Genomic DNA, 21,101 nt, shown 5'->3' on the forward strand with positions numbered 1-21,101 from the left:
TTCCACATACCAACTGTAACGAAACATCACGCGAGAACGCGAAGCGCGTAAAATACTTTCAAAGAATTGGCCAAATGTCCAAAAACACTGAAAATACTTTGAAGGAACTGGGAGCAAAATCGATGCACCCTAAGTCTCAAATTTAGACCAATCGAGAAGTTAGAATCAGAGGAATTTCCCATGAAACGCCTCGAAATAAAAGAAAAATCTCCCATGGAGGATCGTCGACCGGAATCCATCGAATGGCGGACGAATATAGACCCGCGAATGTAAATTGACTTTTGCACTCCGCAACGTAATTGCCAGCACGTTCCTCGGGCCATAAATTCGTCTGCGTTTTGCTTACGAAACTCTGTATCAACTGGTTGAATAGGCAAACGCGTGAATCACGGCTCGTAAAACAATTCGCCATGCCGAAAATAATATGAAACGTGAATTTTTGAGCCGAGGGAGGGAATTTGAGAGAACCAAACGAACAGAAATAGCTGGACGTTCTTAATCAGCGTGACGATCGATCGGACAATGAGTCGCGAGCCTGTTAACGAGCGATTCCACGCCGCAACACTTGGCAGATTTATCGCGGCTAAAATAACGGCAAGAAAACTCGGACGAAGTGTTTGCTACTTTGCTCGAAAGCCGAGTCCAGATGCACGGCTATATTTGACGACGAAACGAAAGCAAAACGTGTATCGGTCGTTCTGTGGTGGTAGAAACGTCCGAGTAACGGAGTTTTGGCTGTTCCGTGATTTCTTGGAAGTTTTAGGTTGTCTAGAATTAGAAATATATTCGTGATATATGTAACGAACGTGTAGACGTAAATGAATATAATTAAAATGATAGAACGAAAATATACGTATAGGTATGATCATTTATACAAGTTTTCGTTATATTCGAAAAGAAGGAGCATTTTTATTCAGATAAAATGTAAAAATGTTAAAGCGATTTGTTGAAATCTTTTATGCTTTTTCTATGACAAAATGGCTAAGAGTTGTTTCATTATTGTTTTATGTGTTAGAGGTAAAGCACGTCGCTATACGACGTTATATTTTATGTTTAATTTAAATGAAAATGGACCTTTTTACAACGTGAACGAAAACTTTTATTGAATGACTTATGTATATACTTGTATGCTATTATGATTTTATCTCGATAAAAATCATTTTTATTTCTACGAAAGCATTTTCACGTTTAGTAAAAATAAAAAGATATTCGTCAATTTAATAACGAGTAGTTCTATTATTGAAATTATATTCAATTGGCAATTTCAAATGTTGTATCTACGTCTATCACATTCGTGAATACGATATACTACATTGATTTATTATAGTTCTTTAAGTAACGCCGCTGACGCAACTGTTGCATCTCTTTTTTAGTTTTACTATGTTTCTTTAAACTCGATTCCGCATTGACAGCCTAGACTCTGAAAACTGCGATTAAAGTCTGCTTGACTCTATCGAAGAAAACATAATATATTTATCTAAATGATCGATTATTTTAGTAGGAAATTAACGAAAATAAATTTCATATCATAATATACTTCGACAATTGAAACTCTGACTCCAACCAGAAACATAAGATCACATTCCTAAGTAACTATCAAACCTATGTATCTTCCTGCTACAAAATTAATCATAACGTACATCTTTCGTGTATCTTACATACCATTGTATCAAATTAACAAAATTTGCACGCGTTGTAAAACAAAGAACACGAACCAATTGGCGTCATCGGTTGCGACAGACTGACAACCCGATTTTATGCAATATTAATGCTACAACTATCAACTGGGTTACGAAACTTGCACTAAGAATCTCAAAATGATAGATTTTACGAAAAAGCTGAAAATACACGAAAACGAACAATTCTTCATCCACGTACGTTACAAAAGGAATCAATGGAATCTCTGTTATTTCACGACACGGAATTCCTCTGGACAAATCTTTCGTCCAAATCTCCAAGAACGTTGGAGATCTCATTGTAATGTTCATTGGAGAAAGAACATCTCATTGTAAAATCTATAAAATCAGAAGATCGTTCGAATCCGTTATTTTAGCTCGTAGAATCTCTCTGAAAGATCATCGATTGCTCGTTTCTACCACTTTGCTAGCTGCAGCGTTATAAAGTCGAGCAACGTATTCGGTGAAAGAGCTGAGGATTCGGTTTTGAAAAATCACGAGTCCCCGACTACTCGCAATCAGCAGGAGTCGCGCGCGGCCGCTCGTTGACACGAGGATTTCCACACGTACGCGTATACTCGTCTTTTACGATCCGTGTTTCTGTTCCCTTGGTATCACCTTTCTCTCTGGTAACTGGTTTAACGAGCGTGAAGAGGTAAACGTATTTTCTTCATCGCTTCTGGTAGTCCGGCTCGTTTCAAAACGAGGGACGACGCTACCACAGTGAACAGTGCCGTGTGCACACTCGGCTAGGCCCTCTTCTTAGGCTATTTCTGACCACGTGACGTGTATTACATTACCCGGCTATATTTGGTCGCCGGTGAAGAACTCCCCGAACATACGGCAAAATTCACGTGGGGTCTAGAATCCGCCGGTCGTACACTGGTATCCACATCGCACGTTTTATTCGCGAACAAAAGAAAATTTTATTTTTCCACACCCCCGCGTTTATTAACGGACTCGTCTTCGACCGTTTACTTTGAAAATATGTTACGTGGTCGGTGACAAACTTTCGTGGCAGAAGTTTAACTTTAGTTCGTGGCACTGCACTTTATTTATCGACCTTTCAACACGTTCGCCGTGAGCCTCGATCTCTGTCGACCCGTTGCTTTCCGATACAACATCGTATTACAAATGTCACTGAGACTGGAATTCCAAATTGGAAATGTTGTCATTTTTGCGAAACTTTTACAATTACGCGAGGTTCAAAATATGGAATGACCGTTTTTAATGAATTTACGGTTATGGACATATAGAGATAGTTATGTTCACGGCAACTGCGATGTTTGTATTGAATTATTCGATATTTCTCGATATTTAATTGCGAGATATATAGTTTGTGTTAAATTTATTGAAATCTCCTCTTCTATCGGTGGAAAGTATTAAAACGTTAAATTTTTTTATTATTTGTCCAATAAGACCGTTCCGAGACACTGCTTGCTTCTTCGTATGTTTCATATGCAATTAGGTTAACGAGTCGAAATCCAATCGGCGGCGAACGTGTAACATTCGAGAATTGTTTGAAAGAAGGTCGAGGAGAAGTAACATATTCAAAGGATCCAACTGTGTAGAAGATAATTTATCAGGGAAATGGATATTGAGGAGTGGTTATAATTTATTAAATATCTAATTCGCTGCTACAATAACATACAAGGATATAAGATTTCTCTAAACAATCGTATATCTTGCGAAAACATACTACGATTGTGAAAACTTTCCAGTTACAACGTAATCTTAATAAATTGGCGAGGCAATAAATTTCCCACAATTTCAAGTTTCTCCCAAAAAAGAAATTCCATTCCGAAGAAATATATATCGTTTCATTAATAAACAAATGAAAATACACTTTAGTCGGAAATGTTTGACATGCACCGTGTATCTAATACAATTAAGCAAGCACAACAAAACAATACAGAACTTCATTATACTCTCAATACGATTCAGACCAGAGAATTCTTTTTATATCGTAAAATCTCAACGATTTCCGGCAATTATCATAATGCTGCGAACAATCATCCCCCCATTAAATCCTTCGAATTACGCTTAAAAAGTAGAACGAACGCGTAACTTGAGCATCAGTGTGACTCGAAACAAAAGAGTTTTTCCGGCGTTCCGATGCGTGCGTAGCGTAGTGCTCGATGCTTGGCGTATGGAACGGCGAGGTTCTCGCGTTCTCCAGCCGTTCTCCAGCGCGTCTCGGCTCTCGCGAGAGGAATCATCGTCGCGTTACTTGACCGGTCTCCGCTCGACACCGTTACGATCCGGCGACCTGACGCAAAATTAGACCGTGAATCCGGCCTGTTCGTCGTACCAGCCGTTTGATTAATCGCGAGGACGGTACTTGGTCCGAGACGGGTCATCGTAATTAAACGATGCGTTACGTTCGCCAACGTGTGGCTGGTGAAATACGGCGGGTCGTAACGTTTTCATCGATCAAACGATATCGCGTGTCTCGAAAACTTTAATTGGTAGCTTGGAGACAATGTAACGACCACGGCGTGCAAACGTTGATCGCAAAGAGAAAGGACGTACGAAAAGCAAAGCTGGCACGTTAACGTCGACCATAAATAAGGTTCGCGTTAGATTCGAGCTAGCTGGGTAAGGAGCAAGAAAATTTATTACCGTACCGTGCACGGATTTATTTCAAGCGTGTGTACGATCCTCCTATGAGATCAGAGCTATTAAACCGCTTTGCGACAGGTAATTACGGACCCCTGCTGTGTCCTAATGAATTCGAGATGCCGAAATAACGCGTGTCCGCTCGACAACGAGAAAATAAGAACGATGATCGTGTAACGATTGTAACATTCGTCCCTGCAGCACCCTGTTTTCACATACTCTTTTATCCCGTTTCTTTGCCTATATATATATATAATCCCATCGATACGCTATACCAGGCTACTGTATATCCCATTAATAAAAACGAATCAGAACGGAATATAAATCTAAATTGTCGTAGAATATAATTCTGTCAATCTACTCCGGACAAGCTCAAACTTACCATACGATGTCGAAACGTATCGCTTTATCCGCCTAACGTCTACTTCCAACAAGTTCAAACTTACGACAGAAAATATGGAAAAATATCATTTTACTTGAAACGAGTTCGAACCTATCGCGTCAGAAAGTTAGCAGAAAAAGATTCTCGGAATAAATAACAGGAGACCATGGTTTCTTACGAAAACGAAAATCAGTGGGCTGTACAGTATCCCGCTATAGTATTCCAGGCTTGAAAAAACAAATTCCATTCCCGTTTACACCAAACATCCCCAAAGCACGCGTCGTATCGACGATCCACGACCGAAGGCGATCCTTCTAGAAGAGGAGACGTATTCGTGCGCACGAAGCTTCAGCTTCTCGTTCGCCTGACAACGACCTTGAATCGGCGACCACCTGAAGCATCAAGAAGACAACTGCCAACGGCTAGTCTACACGGGACGCGGAGAAAAAGAGCGCGCGCTGATTCATCGATGCGTGCGCGTTCGGCTCTTCTTTTCCGTGGCCTCACACCTCTTCGCGTTCACGCTGCCCCCAGCTGCCATTTCTCGTCGGTTCGTCGACGGTTGTCCGCCGTGCCAGGCTTTAAAGGAGGGAGACGAAGCCTGACTATTTCGGCCAACCCAGCTGCCCTGGTGATTCAGCCCCGCTAGAAATAATACGGGGGAGCGAGCGCGTGTCAGCGCACTCTGGAAGGCGGGAAGGAATTATTTCTGGTAAATTCGCGGCGCTCGTGGCCCGATCGCGTATACGAGGGAGGTCCAAACCCGATGCAACCGAGAGAAACGTCTCGATTCCTCTTGCTCGTCGAGGGAAGCGGAGAGACGGACGTTGGGACATCGTGACGAAGCGGCCAACCGTCTGCTCGCTCCAACTGGCTTCGATTTAAGTGGAATTCCACTTGCTGCAATCTTTCGATGCTCTCTAGTTGAATTATGTTTGTTGTTGTAGTTGGTGAACTGCGAATGTTTTAAAGGAACCAGCCCTGAATAGAATTTAATGGAATTAAAGCAACGAGATTTAGAGAAAGAATCTTATCTTCTGTATATTATAAATACTTTATTTCAGATATTTTCTATACTTTTGTATATTATGTTGTTTTCTGTACATTTTTTTGTATTTCAATGAACGTCAAACCAGTGAATATTCGCAGTTTAGTAATTACAGTATCGATCGTAAAGTCTCATTGATCTGTAGAAATCTGTTCGTTTCTGGATTTTTATTGGATCTTCTTTTAAAAGAAGAATATACAGTTTCAAGATAGTTCAATTCTGATCTTATTTTGTAATGTTACAACGACTGATTGTAAAATCTCATTGATCGATAGGAGTTTGTTGAGTTTCGAATTCGTATCTAATCTTCTTGGTTTTGTTTGAGAGGAATATCAAATAAAATTTCTTTGTATTATCGTAACCATCGACTGTGAAATTTTGTTAATTTATATAGATGTTTTCAATTTTGAGCTCACGCTCGATCTTCATTTGTTTTATACGAGAAACATGAGAATGTTTAAGATTGTTCTTCGACTTTCCGTCGTATTATTCTAATCGCTGATCGATAAGAATCTGTTCGGTTTTAAACTTGTGTTAAAGCGATCAAACTCTTGTATATGTAAGAGATAACGTGAGATAAATTCGAATTGAACAAAAAATGATGTATAAGAGCGAGAGGCCGAATGAAGAGAAAAAAGAAGAAGATACGAAACGGATGAATTAGCGTGAGCGAGGGAAAGAAGAAGGTCAGGGACAACCACGTCTCGCTAAACGTTGATTTTATTTTTATTTTTGTACATGACCACTCCAATCGTTCGTGATTCATCGAATAAATTTTGTGTGTCATCCATTAGATCCTAGTGTGTATCACTGTATCCGTTCTCACATGTATCCGAGAAACGAGACTCGCCACGATAAACAACGCTTTGTCTTGTTCACCACAGGTGAATCATCACCGCTAAAAAAGAAAAGAAGAATCATACTGATCGTTATCTCGTACGAACATGGTACGTGAGTCTCGTGTCTCGAAAAAAATATATGAATCACTAAAACTGGCAAGAAATGTATTTGTAATCGTCCAACAATAGAAACGAAACTCATATTTATACCGAATAAATGATTAATTACGTTCGATAATAAATCAAACTGAACAGAAAAAGAATATATCAACGATTCACTGTAACGACCACCGAAGAAAAACGTAAAAACTCTATATATTTCCACCGACGAGTCTGTCACTTCGATCAAGCACCACAAAGATTGTATTATAACCAACCACACGAATTTTATTCAAATTTTCGCACCAACGCTCACCGAGAATTTATCTTTCAAATAATATATATATCACACTACCTTCGCGACGTTCAACTTCGATAAAAGATCACACGTGTCCAGTTCAATCGCGGCTGCACTTCCATCGAACTAGCATTCGACATTGTCGCAAACAAAGCGATGCAGTCCGATCGAAGGCAGCCAACTGTCAAACACCACGTTGGTCAGCGATTAATCACGAAACTGGTCAGAAAATGTCACCGTTACGCGTACCGTTCGAAGCACCGCTTAAATATCACTTGAATATCACTTAAATGTCACTTGATGTCCCTGCCAAGAGAAATTGACGAAGCGTGGAAACGGAGATTGCCGTAGCAGAATAAGATCCAGAGAAAGACGTTTCGTTCTGGCCAGCTTCATCGTCTCCGGCTTCCAGTGGATGACTATTAAGGCTAGACTAAGCTTGGAGTAGAGATGTGCGTAGTGGCGTCAGACACGAGTTTCCCCACCACGATTCGTCGGCGTCCGACACTGAAAGTATTCGGTGCATGCATCACCGTTGCCCCCTCTACGACGGGTCGCGTTCGGGTTTTTCATTTTGAGTGGGAAACTGTGCGTGCGACCGCCGCCTCCGTTACCTCCTTCTCTAGAATAATGACCCGCCGCCAGGTTATTAGCGAGCTTAGAACGCTAGACGGGGCTTCCGCGTTGCAACTCCTCCGCGCGACGTCCACGTCTACCGCAGGAAGTCGTCGAAGCGATGAACACGATATTTGGTTAAGACGTTGAAGAAAATTTATCGAGTCTTCTCTTCGAGATAGGAATCTTTAAGCAGAAATTTTAGAGAGTCGTGGAGTGTCGCAGCGATTGACGATTGAGGATTTTGAAATGACGAGGAAATTGGGGTTGGGATTGAGACGATGATGGATCGGCGAATTTCGAGGCGATGCTTGGGAATTTAAGATGAAAAATTTGTCAAAGGAGAGTGGAATTTTGAATATTAATAGCTTCGAGGGAATTATGAAGAGATGATCGAACCGTCGACGATAATTTAGAATTTTGAAACGACGAGGAGATCGACGTTGCGATTGAATTGTCGATCGGAGGAATTTTGAAACGATGGTCGGTGAATTTGAGATGCAAAATTTATCGGCGAGGAAGGATTTTTTGATATTTCAGAGGAAATCGTTGCGGGATTGCAAATGTTGGGACTGTTGGTCGGAGGATTTTCAAAATGATAGAATTCTCGGTAATTAAAGAGGAATTTTGAACCGATGAGATTTGTTAGAAACTATTAAGAAAAAGGATTAGAAAATTCTTTTTGAAGAATTTTTTAGAGAATCGTCGATATCGAGATTATTAATCGGAGAAACTTTGAAATGATAATCAACAGATTCGAGATAGAAAATTCGTGGGTAAAGACAACGTTTTGTTACTTTTGAAAAAAATTTCTCAAGAAATTGAAATACTTGATCCTATCAATTTTAAATCGATAGACTACGAATTTGAGATAAGATATTCGTTGACGTAATGAGAAGATTTTTTAATAGTCTGAAGGAAGTCGTCAGAGAATTGCAAATATTAAAACTATCGATGGCAATTAGGAATTTTTGAATAATTCTGACCGACGTTAGGCTGCTTAATCTTGTATCTGTGTCATAAACATTTGACACATAATAATTCGCTATAGATTTGCTTCATGCTTTTGACTTATTGAACTTTAGACTTACATTGTCTGCATCTCATACAAAGTTTATTTGAATCTTCTTTTTCCATTTTATTCTGCGAAGTGTTCATAAGAAATCTCTTCAAATCAAATTTATATTTATTTAAAATAAAACGATTGCAATAATTGATACAAACGAGTTTAAAATGAAAGCCGCTATAAAAAAGGGAATTTTTAATTTGTTAACGAATTTTTAATTTGTTACTAAGACTTGAGACGTGTCATTTATCATCGCAATTACAAATTTGATGGAACAGAAAAATTTATTAATAGAACATATTAAAGAAATAATAATATACAAATACGAATAACGCTGTAATAAAAAAAACATAAATTAATTAATAATACGCATTCATACTATGGCTTTTACCTTTGTAAATTTATAACTATTTGTACGATCACTTTCCCAAATATTATTTTATTCGATATCGTTTATTCTAAACGATCGGTTAAACTGTAGTCACATCTGTCACGCTTATTATGATTAATTTCTTCGACAAAAGAACCTATCTCCGTTTCTGTCTTATTCCAATTATTCACTTCACGGGTGAGTCCGCGATTAACAGAATCGACTTAAAAATATATCTGAAAAAAACAGTGAAACGGCGAAAAAGTTTCATTTGGAATCTGGCTAGTCGATGACGAATCATCTGTTTCATGTCGTGTTTAAAAATAAACTCACGCGAAGTTTAAAGACGAGCGTGTTGCACGCTTTCGTTGATATTACGCTAAAATCCCCCGCTGAGAATGAAAAAGAAATCAAAAGTAAGCAACGTCTGCAGAAGGCGTTTTAACACTCGAGAAATCATTTAATCCTTTTCTCCGAGAAATAACGACCGCATAATTTAACATCTTAATTTTGTACTTAAAAAAAAAGAAAAAAAATTGAGGGAAGAGGAAAACAAAAGAAAAAGACGATTTTCGTAAGAAAACAATCTCGGCAATTTTTTAATAAAATTTATTGAACTATGATGTTAAAGAAACTACGATGTCGTAAATTGTTTCTCGCGTTACGTAAAGAAACCTTGTGTTTACACATTCGAAATGGAAGATCGAGGAATCGGCTGTGATTTATTTTTAAAATAAATCCTGCTTCATCGCGATTATTATTTCACGTCCGAATATTAACAATCCGAATAACTTTGGTTTCCGAAGGACGATCCACTGGCGATCTGCCTTGATTTCTCTTTTGCGAGGTCGACTTGGCCCAACTCCACCGGTCGTCCATCCAAAATTGCGAAACATAAATTTTCAAGTGCATTTACACGCGTTCGAATCCTCGGATGAATATCTATAAAACCACCGGATATTGTCGTGAACGTTTCACGGTATGATTAATTAGACAGGCCATTTATCGTGTTTTGTAAGCAACTCAAATGTCGTCACGTATTGTTTATATAATTGCCATGTAACGAAATATTTATGTTTGTTTACTGCTGAAACATTGTTCGTTTCTTGATTTCCCACGATCAAACACAATACAAAATCTCTCTCTCTCTCTCTCTCTCTGTTCATCATTTGCTATAGTCACGAGTAATTATTAAAAATATCTTCGGTTAGGATTGTGTTGTTTTGGCATGTTACTGCCCTGACACACCGCAAATGACGGCACAAATGTTCCAAATATCGAGACACAACGAGAGATCAGATACCGAGGATAAATTACTTTGGACTGTTTTAACTTACGCATTGTGTTTCATTTGATCTTGGACGTCTTTGAACTTCGTAGAGTATCGAAGATATTTTAACACTTGTCAGTACGAATTAGAGAACTTTATTCCACGTGTGACACATGTCGCGTTTAGATATACGTATAATATATATATAATTATTATTTTATTTTTACTATTTGAAATTACATTCTTGTGTACGGATATCGAAACACATACTTATGGATAGATTTAAGAAGATGAATTTTTAATTTCTTAACGCACATTGTATATGTCTTTCCAATTTACTTTTGAAACCACGAATTGTTTAATTTCAATATAATAATATATTTGTAACGTGAAAAGATTAAAAGGAATATTTTAAGGTTGAACAATTTTTATGGCATCGCGATTTTTCGAATCTTTAATTTTATCGCCAGAAGGGCGATCTTAGCGTGTTACGAAAAAGAACTGAATTGATCTATAAAAAATTCATCAGGAAGGAAGTCATTTTTATTTTAGAGTGTAATTGGAAATTAAAGCGAAAAGTCTGCATCATGTCAAAATCCTTACTCATTATATTATAATAGGATTCCATTTATCTGAGCTTCGTTTACGTGTTATTTAAATGTGAATGCCTATTTTTGAAATGAAAAATTCTAACTATGTTTGAGAATCACAAGAAGTCTGATTATTAAAATAGAAGTTTGAAAAGTTACAATAGAATAACTTTATTTTCATATAGGAAAAGAGTTTTTCAACTATTTTTATTAATTATTATTTTAAATAAAAATGAAATTCTTATTATTGTTTTCCAATGATTTTCACAAGAGACCATCCCAAAATCTTCCCTTAATCGCCATTTTGACAATAAATATTCCACCGTATTTAAAAACCTTTATTTCTAGTAGTATTTCTAGAAGCATTCGACCCTGAACTGACTCAGATAAATAGAATTTCATTCTACTGATGTCAAACACCTACTAAACAACAGTAACAATAGCAATGGAATACAAACATAAATTATTCTGCAGCTACCCAAGTACTATCATAGTTGAGCATGCACTAATATCGTTACTACTCACCTAAAACATACATCATCCCACGTACCAGTTGCCAGCTTGTTTTTAGCATGATTCGGAGCTTCCTTCCGTGTGAGCGATGATTCAACGATGTCATCCTGAAACGAGATTTAAAATTACTCTGGCACGTGTACCATTGCAGAGAGAAAAGGAGCGTATTACGAAGTTCCTGCAGAAACGGGACCAGGCGCGAAAACCGGCGTGAAACCATCGATAGGTCTTGGTACGGGCAAGGACATTGTCCTTGAACCGTTACCCTTAGATGAGAATGGATTGCCACTTGAAATACCTTTACAACCAGGGGATGAATCGTTACCTTGGAGAAAGGGGCGAGTTCATCATCGACCTCGACTTGGCGACGTGACGCCATGGCGAAAAGAGAAACCGAAATCTCGTGACACATCTTTGGACAAATTACAAGGGACAGAGTCCCAAGTTAAGCCTTGGACCGAAGAAGCTATAGTATTAAAGAAAACTCCACAGATACCTCGCGAAACACCGAAAGAAAAATTAGAGGAAGTTGAATTAAAACCAGCGAAAATCGAGAAAAAAGAAATTAGAAGAGCTAGCCTGGAAGCTGTTGACTTGAAACATGTTACGAAAGAAGTAACGAAAGATGTGAGAACTGAAGAGAAGATTGCTCGACTGGAAGAGACTACAGCAGAGACTTACGTGGAAGAAGAGGACTCTAGATTTATTAAAACCACGAAGAAAGTGGACGAAACTGTTCAAAAGAGAAAGGAAGAGACTAAACCTTGGACCGAAGAGAAGGTTACATTGAAGAAAGCGAAACCTGACAGGAAAGAGATTCCTAGAGAGACTATAGAACCTGTGGAACTGAAACCTTCGCGGATCGTTAAGAAGGATATTGAGAAACCTAGCTTGGAAAAAGTAGATCTGAAACCTGTTCCCACAACTGTGACTGAGAAAGTTACTGAAGAAATTATTTCGAAAACTGATTACCTTGAACAAGAAGATACGTCCATGTTGGACGTGTCCAAAACCGAAGAGGTCAGAAAAATAAAGAAGGAGAAGATTGAAGAGAAGGTAGAACAGGCAAAGCCATGGACAGAAGAAAAGATCACCTTGAAGAAATCTAAACCTATAAGGAAAGAAGTTGAGAAAGAAACTATAGAGACTGTGGAACTGAAACCATCCAAGGTGGAGAAACTTCCGATTCGAAAGCCGAGTGTGGAGAAGGTGGACTTGAAGCCTATTCCAACGACAGTGACTGAGAAAGTCACTGAGAAAATCACTGAAAAGACTGAATACCTTGAACAGGAAGACACTTCTTTATTAGACGTATCGAAGACTGAAGAACTGAAGAAATTGAGGAAAGAGAAGATAGAAGAGAAGCCAGAAGGGCCTAAACCTTGGACCGAAGAGAAAGTGACGTTGAAGAAAGCGAAACCTGTGAAGAAAGAGGTTGAAAAGGAAACTATAGAAACGGTAGAGTTGAAACCATCAAAGATTATAAAATCTGCGGTACGAAAAGAAAGTCTGGAAACAGTGGATCTTAAATCAGTCACGAAAGAAATCACAGAGAAGACAGTGAAAGAAGTCGTACACAAAACTGATTACGTAGAACAGGAAGACACGACGTTGCTTGATGTTACCAAAGACACTCGAGTGAAGAAACTCAGAAAAGAGTCGATTTCAACGGAGAAGGTTGAGCAACTTAAACCTTGGACTGATGAGAAGATAACTTTGAAGAGAACTAAACCTGACAAGAAAGAAATACCCAAAGAACAAATAGAGACAGTAGAATTAAAACCATCCAGACCAGAAAAGGGAGAAATTGAGAAACCAAGTCTTGAAGCAGTGGATTTGAAACCAATTCCCAAGAAGGAAGTAAAAGAAGTATCTAAAAAGCCTGAAAGAAAAGACGTGCTCACTGAAGAGGAAGACACGACCCTTCTTCAAGTCTCCAAAGACACAGAAACTACGGTCAAAGTTGATAAACAGGTCAAGAAGATAGAAGAAGTTGAAAAGAAACCGGAAACTAAACCTTGGACTGAGGAGAAAATAACTTTGAAGAAGACTAAAGTTGAGCAAAGAGAAATTCGTAGAGAAAGTCTGGAAGAAGTCACGCTGAAACCGACGAAAACGGAGAAGAGAGAAATTAAGAAGGAAACTTTAGACAAAGTAGATTTGCAGAAGGTGACAGATAAGACACAATTCATCGAAGAAGAAGATACAAAGCTATTAAAGATCGACAAAGAAGAGAAAGTTGAGGAAGAGAAGACAGAAAAAGTAAAAACTTGGAGAAAAGAAAGGAAACCAAAAGAAAAAGCACCATACCAGGAAGAAGAAGATAAAACGATCTTGGATGTGAAGAAAGATATCGAGTCTGAGGAAAAACTGAAAGAAGTGCCAGTTCCTTGGGCCAGAGGTAAAAAGAAACCTACAGAAAAGATTCCTTATCACGAAGAAGAGGATACTACTCTTCTCGACGTCGAAAAGACTGAAAAGACGACTGAAAAACAGGCAAAAGAAGAAGTGCCGGTGCCATGGATACGAGGGAAGAAGCCGAAGGAAGAGAAGCCGGAAGTTCCGCAAAAAGTTCAGCCCGAAGAAGAAGTGCCTGTTCCATGGGTACGAGGAAAGAAGCTGAAGGAAGAGAAGCCGGACGTTCTGCAGAAAGTTCAGCCTGAAGAAGAAGTACCTGTTCCATGGATACGAGGAAAGAAACAGAAGGAAGAGAAGCCAGAAATTCCGCAAAAACTTCATCCAGAAGTTCAACCTGAAGAGAAACCAGAGGAAGAAAAAGAGAAACTGGAAAAGGTCCCATGGCTTCGAGATAAGAAGGTTCCACGTAAGATACCGGAAAGGAAAGAAGAACAGGTTGAAGATATTAGATCAGTTGTATTGAAACCTACCAGACGTGAACGTGTACCAGAAGAACAGGAGAAACCGGAAGAAGTGAAGCTGAAGCCTGTCAAACGCATTCCAATTGAAGAAGAAAAGAAGGAAGAAGTGCAACTGAAACCCATTCCGAAACGAAAGCCCGAAGAAAAGCCGAAAGAAGAGATCAAATTGAAGCCATTCCAAAAACCGAAACCCGAAGAGGAGGAACGAGAGAAACCAGAACTGAAACCACTTGAAAAACTTGAATCTGAAGCCCCAAAAGAAGACAAAGTGCAGGTAAAACCGATCAAACCGAAAGAAGAAGAAATAAAAGAAATTGAAGAAACGACATGGCATAGAAAAGCGAAGCCCAAGAAACCGGTAGTTTCTGAAGAAAAAATAATCGACAAGGAGGAAGAAAGGATTTTAGAGAAAGTAACTGAAGAGAAGGAGATTGTAGATGAAAAGGTAGTCAAGAAAGAGGAAGAAAGCATCGGCGACTTTAAGTCGGTGACCTTAAAACCGGTTAAACGAGGAAAGAAGCCTCAAGAACGTGAAGACGTTGCGAAGGAAATAAAAGAGGCCGAAACTGAAGACTTTACAGCTGTTGTATTAAAACCTACGAGAAAAGAGAGGAAGCCAGAAGAAAAGGTAGAAACAGAGGAAGTAACTTTGAAACCGATTCAGAAAATCCCCAAAGAGAAAGAAACACCTAAAGAAATAACGCTCAAACCAATGGAGAAGCCTAAAGCAGTGGAGAATGGAGAAGTTTTGGGAAAGAAGGCTGAATTGCAATGGCAACCTGGAAAGAAACCAGCTAAAAAGATAGTAACAGAGGAGGAGAAACCAGAAGAATTGACATTGAAACCTGTCAAGCGACTTCCTAAGGAAGAAGTGGAGAAGGAAGAAGTTACTTTGAAACCAATTAAGAAAGAGAAACCAGAAGAAGAAAAACCAGAAGTTACGTTAAAACCTGTTAGGCGCCTTCCCAAGCAAGAGGAGGAAAAACCGGAAGAAGTGACATTGAAACCTGTCAAGCGTCTTCCCAAGGAAGAAGTGGAGAAGGAAGAAGTTACTCTGAAACCAATTAAGAAAGAGAAACCAGAGGAGGAAAAACCTGAAGTTAAATTGAAACCTGTTAGGCGACTTCCCAAGCAAGAGGAGGAAAAACCGGAAGAAGTGACATTGAAACCTGCCAAGCGTCTTCCCAAGGAAGAAGTGGAGAAGGAAGAAGTTACTCTGAAACCAATTAAGAAAGAGAAACCAGAAGAAGAAAAACCAGAAGTTACGTTGAAACCTGTTAGGCGACTTCCCAAGCAAGAGGAGGAAAAACCGGAAGAAGTGACATTGAAACCTGTCAAGCGTCTTCCCAAGGAAGAAGTGGAGAAGGAAGAAGTTACTCTGAAACCAATTCAAAAAGAGAAACCAGAAGAAGAAAAACCAGAAGTTACGTTAAAACCTGTTAGGCGCCTTCCCAAGCAAGAGGAGGAAAAACCGGAAGAAGTGACATTGAAACCTGCCAAGCGTCTTCCCAAGGAAGAAGTGGAGAAGGAAGAAGTTACTCTGAAACCAATTAAGAAAGAGAAACCAGAGGAGGAAAAACCAGAAGTTAAATTGAAACCTGTTAGGCGCCTTCCCAAGCAAGAGGAGGAAAGACCGGAAGAAGTGACGTTGAAACCTGTCAAGCGTCTTCCCAAGGAAGAAGTGGAGAAGGAAGAAGTTACTCTGAAACCAATTAAGAAAGAGAAACCAGAGGAGGAAAAACCTGAAGTTAAATTGAAACCTGTCAAGCATTTGAAGAAACCAGAAGAAGAAAAACCTGAAGAGATAACATTGAAGCCAGTTAAACATCTTCCTAAGGAAGAGGTGGAGAAGGAAGAAGTTACTCTGAAACCAATTAAGAAAGAGAAACCAGAGGAGGAAAAACCAGAAGTTAAATTGAAACCTGTTAGGCGACTTCCCAAGCAAGAGGAGGAAAAACCGGAAGAAGTGATGTTGAAACCTGTCAAGCGTCTTCCCAAGGAAGAAGTGGAGAAGGAAGAAGTTACTCTGAAACCAATTCAGAAAGAGAAACCAGAAGAAGAAAAACCAGAAGTTACGTTAAAACCTGTTAGACGCCTTCCCAAGCAAGAGGAGGAAAAACCGGAAGAAGTGACATTGAAACCTGTCAAGCGTCTTCCCAAGGAAGAAGTGGAGAAGGAAGAAGTTACTTTAAAACCAATTAAGAAGGAGAAACCTGAAGAAGAAAAACCAGAAGTTACGTTAAAACCTGTTAAGCGACTTCCCAAGGAAGTAGAGGAGAAGCCAGAAGAAGTGACATTGAAACCTGTCAAGCGTCTTCCTAAGGAAGAGGTGGAGAAGGAAGAAGTTACTTTGAAACCAATTAAGAAGGAGAAACCTGAAGAAGAAAAACCAGAAGTTACATTAAAACCTGTTAAGCGACTTCCCAAGGAAGTAGAGGAGAAGCCAGAAGAAGTGACATTGAAACCTGTCAAGCGTCTTCCCAAGGAAGAAGTAGAGAAGGAAGAAGTTACTTTAAAACCAATTAAGAAGGAGAAACCTGAAGAAGAAAAACCAGAAGTTACGTTAAAACCTGTTAAGCGACTTCCCAAGGAAGTAGAGGAGAAGCCAGAAGAAGTGACATTGAAACCTGTCAAGCGTCTTCCTAAGGAAGAAGTGGAGAAGGAAGAAGTTACTTTGAAACCAATTAAGAAGGAGAAACCTGAAGAAGAAAAACCAGAAGTTACATTAAAACCTGTTAAGCGACTTCCCAAGGAAGTAGAGGAAAAGCCAGAAGAAGTGACATTGAAACCTGTCAAGCGTCTTCCCAAGGAAGAAGCGGAAAAGGAAGAAGTTGCTCTGAAACCAATTAAGAAAGAGAAACCAGAGGAGGAAAAACCTGAAGTTAAATTAAAACCTGTCAAGCATTTGAAGAAACCAGAAGAAGAAAAGCCTGAAGAGATAACATTGAAGCCAGTTAAACGTCTTCCTAAGGAAGAAGTGGAGAAGGAAGAAGTTACTTTGAAACCAATTCAGAAAGAGAAACCAGAAGAAGAAAAACCAGAAGTTACGTTGAAACCTGTTAGGCGACTTCCCAAGCAAGAGGAGGAAAAACCGGAAGAAGTGACATTGAAACCTGTCAAGCGTCTTCCCAAGGAAGAAGTGGAGAAGGAAGAAGTTGCTCTGAAACCAATTAAGAAAGAGAAACCAGAGGAGGAAAAACCTGAAGTTAAATTAAAACCTGTCAAGCATTTGAAGAAACCAGAAGAAGAAAAGCCTGAAGAGATAACATTGAAGCCAGTTAAACGTCTTCCTAAGGAAGAAGTGGAGAAGGAAGAAGTTACTTTGAAACCAATTAAGAAGGAGAAACCAGAGGAGGAAAAGCCAGAAGTTACGTTAAAACCTGTTAAGCGACTTCCCAAGGAAGTAGAGGAGAAGCCAGAAGAAGTTACTTTAAAGCCCGTCAAACGTCTTCCGAAGGATGAGAAGAAACCAGAAGAAGTTACTTTGAAACCTATAGAAAAAGAGAAGCCGGAAGAAGAAAAGAAGCCAGAAGTTAAGCTGAAACCAGGCAAACCTATCGAGAAACCAGAAGAGGAGAAACCGGAGGAAGTGAAATTAAAACCGGTTCCGAAGCCAGTCCCTGAAAAAGTCGAGGAGAAACCTAAAGAAGAGGAAAAACCTGAATCCATATTACCATGGCGCGTTGGCAAAAAGGCGAAGAAGGTCGTCGATTTCCGAGAAGAAGTCACAGTCGTACCGATCGATCAAGAGAAAGTGGTCTCGGAGGAAACAACGGTCGTGGAACAGAAAGTGGAAGCTAAAGAGATGACCCAAGTGGTGGTTAAAGAGATCGAAGAACATAAACCTGTAGAAGCGCCCGTAATTCCCTGGAGGGCACCGAAGAAAGAAATGGTGAAAGAAGTCGTCGAAGAAAAAGTTGAAATTGTAGAGATCAAACCTGAAGTGGTACACAAAGAAGATACAGTAATCGAAGAGATCGTTGAAACAGAAGTCTCTAGGATAAAGAAACGACGTCCAAAGAAACCGGAAGAAGAGAAGGAAGTAGTCGAATTGAAACCAGTCGAGAAACACGAAGAATTCATTGAAAAAGTAGAGGAAGTGGTTCTTAAACCAGTCAAGAAAGAAAAGGTAGAAGTAGTAGAAGAGAAAGATGAGGTTCGTCTTAGACCAATACCCAAGAAGCCACAGGAAAAGGAAGTACCCGAAGAGGTAACTCTGAAACCTATCAAAAAGGAGAAACCCGAAGAGAAACCTAAGGAAGAAAAAATACCAGAATTGAAACCAGTGAAATTAGAGAAACCAAAAGAGATAGAAGAGAAGGAAGAAACAGTGGCTAAAATACCATGGAGGAAACCTAAAAAGAAACCAGAAGAGGTACCTGTACCTGTTCCTATAGAAAAGGCAGAAGTGATCGATGAAACTGTTACCGTAGAAGAGGTTAGAGTGGAGGAAAAAGTAAAAGATGTGGTCACGAAAGATGTAGTCGAGGTCGAAACAAAGATCAAAGAAGAAACAGTGGAGGATCGTAAGAGCAGACGCAAGCAGCGTACGCAAGTAGAAATATCCATCACGGACAAAGACAAAAAGATCGCTCCGAGGTTCATTCAGAAGCTACAACCCGTTATCGCGCAACCAGAAACAACCGCAGAATTCACATGTACAGTGTTCGGCAGTCCATTCCCCGAAATTACCTGGTACAGAAACGAGCAGGAGCTTCACGCCAGTGAGAAGTATATAATGACCATCTACGAAACGACAGCCTCGTTGGAGATAACTAAGGTGAAAGAAGAGGATGCCGGCATGTATTCTTGCAGAGCGTCAAATCCCGCTGGAGTAGCCACGTCCACCGTGAATCTCGTGATATTCGGTACTAGATCTGTGTGTTGTGACGTCTGTGTGATCGTTTTCCTTCAATTTTTTATGGCTTATGGAATTAACGAGTTTTTACAAATGGCTTACGACTCTATGGATTTATGAAATTTCTTGGCAAACGTGTGAACGATGCTTTCTACCTGTGTTTCTTTGTTGTTACTGTGTGTTTTTCTTATTTCTATAGGGTAATGTAGATACACTTAATTGAAAGGGAAGCAATTTTTTATAAATCACATATAACCTATAAGAATATATATACAAATTTTTAAAAGTTTGTATTTTAAGTTTCAGAAATTTTACTGTTTACTTTTTTATTTAATTTTAGCGATCGGCAAGCCTGTTCGCTTTACGTTCAAAAAAAGCCATTATTTTTATTAATAATTATTCTTGAATATTTCAATTATTAATGAAAATAATGATAATTATAATTATATACATCCGAGTATTTTAACGAAATTAAAATTCTATGCTCGTTGCGTACAATCTACGCTATTATGCAGATGTGTTTTGCATGAAGTTTTACAGTATCGTCGCGTGATCGTTCCACTTTACAATTACCATAAACTCATACGACGTTCTATTTCACAGAAAAAGAGGAAGAAGGCGTAGCGCCACACTTCGCAACACCTATTAAGCCTCTCATGGTGGAAGAGCACAAACCAGCTCTACTTGAATGTGTGGTCACTGGAACACCGGTGCCGGAAGTAAAATGGTATCGCGGAGAGCAAGAACTGAAACCTCAAAAGGGTAGAGAAATCACCTTCAATCCTGAAACCGGTGAAGCAAAATTGCACATATTGGAGCCAATGAAAGAGGACGAGACGATTTATCGCGTTCGAGCTGTGAATAAATTCGGTCGTGCCGAATGCAGAGCTAATTTGGTGATCGGTACCGCGGTGAGGGTCACTAAACCGGAAGTTCTAAGAGCACCAAAGATCACCAGGCCTTTACCAGCCTTGGTAGCCGAACTTGGAAAACCTCTAACTTTGTCAGCCGATTTCGAGAGCAAACCAACGCCAAAAGTGAAATGGTTCCGCAATGGAACTGAAATTGTCCCATCTGACAAACGGGTGATAAATATTTATGAAACTACCACTGAATTATATATTCCTGAGGCGACGAAGAAAGATGGCGGGAAATACGAGGTTAGAGTTCAAAATCCTGTTGGAGAGGCGAGAAGTTCGGGCTCTGTTACGGTGAAAGAACGCGAGGACAAGACAGACGAAGTGAAAGCTCCGAGGTTTATCGAGCCGCTACAACCACAGATTGTCGCCGAAGGAGAGGTCGTGATCATGGAAACACGTGTTGAATCCTATCCGACAGCCTCCTTCCAGTGGTTCCACGAAACTCGTCCTCTGGAGGTACTTCAGCTTTCTACTTTCGTATTTATCCATTTTCCTGTTTCTCCTTATATTTTTTTCTGCGTTTGTATTTTTTAACATTTACACACTTGTTTCTCTGCTTATATTTTCAAATTCATTTTCCACATCCTTTGACTTCTCTTCGAGGCTTTCGTATCATTCTAAGAATCTTAGTAACAGCTAACTACATCTCTCATTAAATAACGAGACACTTGTACCAAAAATTCAGAATACATACGTTGGAAACTAGTTATCTATAACGAAAATTCTAAAAAATTACAAATAGACGATGATTTCTATCAAGAATTCCAAACGTTTGCGTTTAAAGTTAAGACAAGAACGTTTGAAAATCACAGATAAAAGACAATTTGCACTTGGAATCCTCAGAAAAATGTTTGCATCGAAAATCCAACAGAAATCATTAAAAGTCAGCGAATAAAGGACAATTTGCATTTAGAATTCTAAAATCCTCGTCGGAAGTTAATCATAGGAGAAACCCTCAAACATCGCAAATAATAAACAATTTGTGTTTAAAGATTTAAAATATCTACACTGGAAATTAACGATACCAGAGACTCTTGAGAATTACGAAGATAATAATTT

The 21,101-nt window shown here is 39.2% G+C and overlaps 2 protein-coding genes across 16 annotated transcripts in view; one reads left to right on the forward strand and one right to left on the reverse strand.

Annotated features, from left to right (window-relative positions):
* Positions 1–21,101, forward strand: part of sls (sallimus) — a 246,553-nt gene that overhangs the window by 168,249 nt on the left and 57,203 nt on the right. For 10 of the 12 annotated variants that reach the window (XM_076619154.1, XM_076619009.1, XM_076618956.1 and 7 more), the window contains 2 exons: positions 11,537–19,132; positions 19,726–20,498. The exons of 1 other annotated variant lie outside the window; for it this stretch is intronic. In XM_076619154.1, coding sequence (XP_076475269.1) covers positions 11,537–19,132; positions 19,726–20,498 — 8,369 coding nt within the window. The remainder of the gene's footprint in view (positions 1–11,536; positions 19,133–19,725; positions 20,499–21,101) is intronic. One more of the 12 variants, XM_076618914.1, reaches the window with a different exon arrangement.
* LOC117159383 (uncharacterized) overlaps positions 1,263–21,101 on the reverse strand; it is a 30,724-nt gene continuing 10,885 nt past the window's right edge. Inside the window, exons 3-5 of one of the 4 annotated variants that reach the window (XR_004464571.2) lie at positions 11,398–11,492; positions 7,019–7,762; positions 5,922–6,623 (exon numbers count right to left, since the gene is read on the reverse strand). Coding sequence is in view for 2 of the 4 variants with exons in the window: in XM_033339157.2 (XP_033195048.1) it covers positions 7,427–7,468; positions 7,576–7,762; positions 11,398–11,492 (324 nt within the window). In the remaining 2 variants the exon portion in view is untranslated. Of the gene's footprint in view, positions 5,633–5,921; positions 7,763–11,397; positions 11,493–21,101 lie in introns of those variants that run through there. The other 3 variants (XM_033339157.2, XR_013058797.1, XM_076620019.1) reach the window with 3 other exon arrangements.

This window comes from Bombus vancouverensis, chromosome 1 (genome assembly GCF_051014615.1).
Source record: "Bombus vancouverensis nearcticus chromosome 1, iyBomVanc1_principal, whole genome shotgun sequence".
Taxonomy (NCBI): domain Eukaryota; kingdom Metazoa; phylum Arthropoda; class Insecta; order Hymenoptera; family Apidae; genus Bombus; species Bombus vancouverensis.